The sequence below is a fragment of the Xenopus laevis genome, chromosome 1L (assembly GCF_017654675.1).
Source record: "Xenopus laevis strain J_2021 chromosome 1L, Xenopus_laevis_v10.1, whole genome shotgun sequence".
NCBI lineage: Eukaryota > Metazoa > Chordata > Amphibia > Anura > Pipidae > Xenopus > Xenopus laevis.
Window position 1 is genome coordinate 168,102,229 of NC_054371.1, and position 7,142 is coordinate 168,109,370.

At 37.6% G+C, this 7,142-nt stretch overlaps 1 protein-coding gene across 1 annotated transcript in view; it reads right to left on the reverse strand.

Moving 5' to 3' along the window:
• Positions 1-6,362, reverse strand: part of txnrd2.l (thioredoxin reductase 2, mitochondrial) — a 30,208-nt gene extending 23,846 nt beyond the window's left edge. The window contains 1 exon segment of the mRNA XM_041585003.1: positions 6,327-6,362. Within this exon segment, the coding sequence (XP_041440937.1) occupies positions 6,327-6,362 (36 nt within the window).
• Positions 6,363-7,142: the final 780 nt, after the last annotated feature.

Genomic DNA, 7,142 nt, shown 5'->3' on the forward strand with positions numbered 1-7,142 from the left:
CCTTCTCATAGCTCAGAATCAGTTACATTGCACTGAGATGGCTTCCTCCTTACCAATATTACAGCTAAAAAAAAAATTTTTTTGGTTCAAGAATAACATTTTAAATAGTAAAGTGAATTATCTGCTATGTAAACAGTGTAATTTAGAAATAAAAATTAAATCATACAAATCATGACAGTAACCCTTTAAAAAAAAAAACCATACAGTAGGTGAGCCCCATCAGGTGCTTCTATGGTACTATTAAAAACTGGCACATTCTATCAGAAAGCTGAACCAACATATGAAGGTCCCAGCTTAGCAGCTGCCACACTGTCTGATCCATACAGTAATGGATAAATAACAGGTTCCAATAAAACAATGCTCTTTGGCGAAAAAAGATGTGTAATGCTTTCTTGAAAATATCAAACGATACCTTGCATAGATGAACCATGCAGAGAAGAAACTGTACTTGTTTTATTCATCAAGCCATTGTTTAGTTTCTCTAAATATCTATTTCTAATTATTCTACATAAGCAAGGCTGTATTTATTGATAGGCACCCGAGGGCCTGTGTCTAGGGTGGCAGCTTTTGAGGGGTGGCCCTCGGTGCCATCACAATAAATACATTTGTTTGAGAAAAATGTAAAGATAATCCCCCCCAGCTCCGCCACCAGATTTAGGTCAGGGGTATAGCCAAGGCCGCCATTAGAAATCACGGGCCCCCGTACAACAAAATTTTCAGGGCCCCCTTGGCCCCGCCCACATTAGCACCCAAGCCCCACCCCAGATCCCACCCACTCCACCTAAGCCCCACTCCATCCCGCCTAAATACCACACAGACATCAGTGCTAAAAAAGTAACCCCCCACACACAAGTTATAAAAAGCTATTGATGGTCATGGCCCCCTTATAAGTTAAAAAAAAAAAACATTGGTGCCAGGGCCCCCCTTACAAGTTAAAAAAAATTGGGGCCCCAAAAAATATTTTTAAAAAAAACTTTGGCGCCAGGGCCCCCCTTACAAGTTAAAAAATATTGGGGCCCCAAAAAATATTTTTTAATAAAACTTTGGCACCAGGGCCCCCCTTACAAGTTAAAAAAAATGGGGCCCCAAAAAATATTTTTTTAAAAAAATATAGGCGCCAGGGCCCCCCTTACAAGTTAAAAAAAATTGGGGCCCCAAAATTTTTTTTAAAAAAAACATTGGTGGCAGGGGCCTATAGAATGTTGAAATAATACATTGGAGGCCAGGGGATTAAAAAAAAAATAAAATCTTACATTGGTGTTCAGTAGAATTGAACTAGTGGCTTCAGCACTTCAACTTCCCCTCCTTTCGTGATTTTGGGTCTTTTCGCAGCTTCAGGACTTCAATTTAGGCTGTTTTGGTGACTTCTGGTCTTTTCGCCGCTTAGGGAGTTCGGCTGTTTTCGTGGCTTCGGGTTTTTTCGCCGCTTCAGGACTTCAATTTAGGCTGTTTTCGTGACTTCGGGTCTTTTCGCCGCTTAGGGAGTTCGGCTTCGGCTGTTTCCGTGGCTTTGGGTCCTTCGGCTGTTCGGCTGGCCGCAAGCACGGCTTCGGTGCTCACAAGGGGGGCCCGGCTCTTTTCAAAACTTCAGCACTGCCGGGCCCTCCTTCATGCCCGGGCCCAGGACACTTGTCCCCCCCTGATGGCGGCCCTGGGTATAGCGCATGCAGGATGGTGTGCCAGAATAAGACATATGCTGGAATTGAAGTAATGCGCAGCGGTGCACTTGATGTCACTTCCGTATGTGGGGAATGCTGTTTGGTCTGGTGCCTAGGGTAGCACTGGACCTAAATATATTGCTGAGCCTTAGCAGAATTACAATACCCTATTATTACAAAAAATACCCTTATATTTATAAAGCTTTGCTCCAGACATGATGATGTGTGAAAATAAACTAATCAGTTTCCCACATTTACAGTTATATTAAAGGAATGGTTCACTTTCTTGCTGTTGGCACTTCTTTCCTAGCAATAAAACGAGCACAGTACTTAACAGATAGCAGTGTTCTGATTAATGGAAAGATCAGGGGGCTATTAGGGCTTGTTCTCTGGTGCAGGGGTTAAACTCCCCCACTGTAAAGATTCAGGAGTATTATCCCCGTGGGAGCTCAGAAGGATCTTGAAACATGTGGCACTTATCAAAGCGTGGCCCTCGGAACAAGTTTCTGTTTCACTGTTTCATTGTACTGGTGATAAAATATACCACAAACCCCTGTGACAGATATCAATGAAATTCTGAAGAAATAGGATTACATTGAATTGCTGAAATTATTTATACAGATTTTTTTTTTAAAAAACAACAATCTTCATTTGCCCCAGTCAGTGTAGGCTCTGTAGTGCAGGGACTGCTGTCTATTGTACTTTTGTGGCCAGCCTTCAGGACTTTACCGATTAAAGAATGAATTTGAGATGATACATTTCATTGCTAACTGAAGTACTGTCTTCAGGCTTGTTACAGCTTTACATATTATACAAATTGTGTTGCATGTAAATAGAACCTATAATGTTGATGAAACTGTGTGGGGCAGAAAAGCAGTTCACTTTAACGACTATTGTTGCTGAGAATTTGAGCTGCCATATTTAAACATCGCTTCCCTCTAGGAATTTCTCATTAAAATCTGATGCAGTAGCACAGATAGAGCTGCCATATTTGAGAAGATTAAACTGCTGATTGAGCTCCTTCAGGCCCATGTATGGGGCCCTCTGATAGGCCTATCTGATCGATGGCTGGCAAAAAATTGACCTGATGTAAATTGGGCAGGTTTGATTTTTCTATTGGATCAAGGACCACCTTAATAACATACGGACATGCACTCCTACAAATACTCCAACTTACAGGCCAAAAGTAAAAAAGTATTTTATTTAAATAACATGTAAATTTTTTTGCATGTTACTTAAACAAAAGACTTTTACACTTTGGGCCTTTATGTTGTAGCCTTTGTTAAAGTGCAAATCCTTATGTTATTACACATTTATAACATATAAATTTAGTCTGCCTTCCTGGCCCTGAATCACGACAGCTTCCAGCTCATAAACACATGTAGTTAAAAGGGATGAGAATTAATTGGATCTCAGCTGCGATTGTATATTGGCCGATCCACTACTTACCTTAGACCTACACCTCGAATGAGTACTGGCTGATACTTTTGTGTATCATGTAATAACATAAGAATTTCTTATACAATGGTGTAAGCTTCAGTTTTGTTATGATTTAAATGTAATTAGCATTACTGCAGTTAAACACGAAGACAAGTAGAAACACGTGACGTGACCATTTCAGTAAAGCTAGCATGTTTAAGCAAGTAAAGCTATACCCTAGCCCTTGACCTTGCAGTCACCTGACAGACAGATGCACTTTTTTATGAACTTCATCAGAATAAGGCAGCAAAAAATGTAAACTCTTTTGAGCAGATGATTGACAGATATTCTATTACAATTATTTACGTGTGTGTGTGTGTGTGTGTGTGTGTTTATTGCCTATGCAGGAAAAGGTGGTGAGGAAAATGAAAATCCTTGATACCAAATCTAACTGTTTGAATTTAGTATGTCACTAAATATGCTTCCATGTTCTACCAGCTTGGATAAAACACTTTGATATTGTCATTGTTGGAGACTTTAAGCACAAAAAAAATGTTCTTGTGAGGACCCTTTAGAATGACTATTCAACTGTGCACAATACAGTCTGAGAAAAATATTGATTAAAGCTGTCTAAAATTGTCTGCTATTAGTCCAATTTTTCAATAATAAGAAATATCTGTGAAAAAGCAGAAATGTATATTTTGTTATAAACATGTACCCTGTGTATAGAAAAAGTCACCTTACCTACAGCCCACATAACTGTGTCATACATTCACAGACTCTGTGTTCTTCCAGGTGACTTCCATTCTCTAACTTCTCCACATGGGATGGTAACATTATTTATATATATATATATATATATATATATATATATATATATATATATATATATATATATATATATATATATATATATAAATATATATATATATATATACACACACAAAGTTCAAATAGGACATCACCATATTCCAAAAAGCTACCTCGTAGCTGCTCTTGTGCATGTTACATTGAGCATATGCATCTGGAAACAAAGAAAACAGCACCAAGGGTCTTTGCTGAAAAAATATATTGTATTATGGCATGGTATGCCCAACTGACATTTCGGTCCCTATTGGGACCTTTTTCAAGGTACTACCGAAACGTCGTTGGGCATACCATGCCATAATACAATATATTTTTTCAGCAAAGACTCTTGGTGGTGTTTTCTTTGTTTCCAGATGTGTGTGTGTGTATATATATATATATATATATATATATATATATATATATATATATATAAGTGATGAAGGATCCGCACTCTCATTTTCAAAGTATAACAACTTTTATTTATCGCATTACAATCCGAAGTTTCGGTCCCTCCTGGGGACCTTTCTCATATCCTTGAGAAAGGTCCCCAGGAGGGACCGAAACGTCGGATTGTAATGCGATAAATAAAAGTTGTTATACTTTGAAAATGAGAGTGCGGATCCTTCATCACTTATATCACAAATATTGATCAAGCACCTCCAATCAACTACTGTCAGAGGTGCGGGCACTCCAAGAAATTATTATTATATATATATATATATATATATATATATATCCTGGAGAGAGGCTAGCACTCACAAGTGTTAAGATACAAAAAAAAAAACGGTGACATTTATTGAAAATAAATAACTGACGTTTCGGCTAATCCTATAGCCTTTCTCAAAGTGCAACACACAGTGAAGACCAAACATTTAAACCCCAAGAGGCGGGAAAACAAAAGTGGTGATGTCATCAGGTGTCAAGGAGCGTGGAAAGGAGTATACAGCACAAAGAAAAATAAAATAAAAATAAAGCCTGAACATACAATAAAGATAGATTAAAAATAGAATAATATAATATTGCCCATATGCAATCAGTAGTCTCATATAGAAATTACCTCGGAGTTCCATGACCTGTATAAAAACTCCTCAGTAACATATAATATGCTTATATTTTACAAGAGGGGGTACTTTATTCACTATGTATTTGTCTATATGTATTTGTCTATATATATATATATATATATATTAATAGACAAGCCGTCCTGTTTTGCACCCAGGTGTAAGTTTTTTCTAAGTGTGTGCTCAAGCCTTTATATATATATATATATATATATATATATATATATATATATATATATATATATATATATATATATATATATATAACCTGAATCAGACGCTTGCACTCTGAACCAGTCTTCCATGAACGTGGGTGCTGGGTCAAAATATTTATGTAGAGTTCAAGAGGACCCGCACACCTTGGTTAGTGAACCAAAAATTTCTTTATTTTTCAAACTTGTGCATCCAATGTTTCGACCCACATTAGGGCCTTTATCAAGGACATTAGGGCCTTGATAAAGGCCCTAATGTGGGTCGAAACGTTGGATGCACAAGTTTGAAAAATTACGAATTTTTTTTAAGAATATATATATATATATATATATATATATATATATATATATATATATAGACAAATACAAGAATCCTCTGCACTCAACCCCTTATCAATATATTTAAGACAGACACATTTTGTGTATACTGCTACTGAAAAATGCCTTACCCTTTAAACAAAACAGGGATTGTTTGTCCATATATTGCAATATATTTAAGCTGGCCAACTACGTCAAAGTCATCCCATATCTGGCCAGTCCTATGCTCAATTTTCATCTGATTCATTAAGAATTCTATTGCTTCATTATACATTTTAGAAAGGGACCAAGTTTTACCTGCAACTTACTTGCTGCTTTCAAAGTAAAACTCCCAAACTTGGCCGCCCTTTTATTAGACACGAGTGGGATCACCTGACTATAGCTGGGAAGGGTGGGAGCTATAGTCAGGTGATCCCACTGGTGTCTAATAAAATGGCAGCCAAGTTAGTGTCTATTTCAGGAAAAGCCACCACACAGAGTGGTCAAAACTCACACAGCCCCTTTAATGAAACCACTCTGGAATCTGGATGCCTCCTCATTAGTCTACTTTCCAAAAGATCAAGTGTTGCAAACTGGGCAGAGATTTGCTCATCTGGCAACCTTTCCAAACAAATAGATTGAAAATGAACCACAATGTCACAATTGTTTTGGTTATGGTCTGGATTTGAGAAACAGAGAAATACTGGTCCCCAGTTAGGCAAAATGCTCACCTCTTATTGACTACATTGCATGATTTGCAAAACAAGCCTTACATCTTAGTGCACTATCCCTATAAAAAATATAAATAAGATATAACAAAAGTTACACACCTGATCAAACCCTCTCAGCGGAATACTCCTCGCCATGGCCGCTGTGTCAAGTCCAATTCCTGTCAAAAACCCTGCACACTCCAATGAGACATCTATCCATACAGTTATGGAGAATGTGGACAAAACAGAAGGCTGATATAAATTCACATGCAAAAAAAAAAAAACAGTTGAGCATGAAAGAAACAGCAGATCACTTGAGAAGAACTACAAATGCATTAGCATTTAGATTGCTGAACAAACCAATAAGTATGTTCCTCCCTTTGTTTCCTTGGCTTTTAGATTTTAAATGAAACATTTTAAGAAAATAGTTTTTTTGATTACAGAAGTTAAGTCATGAACTGCCAAAGTTCTCTCTGAGACTTCTCCATAAGTTCCTCGAGGACAGAATTACAGCAACAAAGAGCAGAGTGAATTTTTGAGTTGACAATTTTGTAGGAAAAAAACTAGGGATGCACCAAATCCAGGATTTGGTCCGGGATTCAGCCAGGATTCAGCCTTTTTCAGCAGGATTCGGATTCGGCCGATTCCTTGTGCCTGGCCGAACCGAATCCAAATTTGCATATGTAAATTAGGGGCTGGTCGAAAAATAAGATTTTTTTCCCATTAGGATTTGGTTCAGTATTCGGCCAAATCTTTCATCAAGAATTTGAGGATTCAGCCGAATCCCAAATAGTGGATTCCGTGCATCCCTAGAAAAAACATGACGGTCAGTCTTATTTATACTTGTAGAGACACAATGCCGTTCCCTAATAAGCTATGCAACATTTTTTTTATGACCCAGTTTGACTGTCCATAGCCACAATAAAATCGGATAAG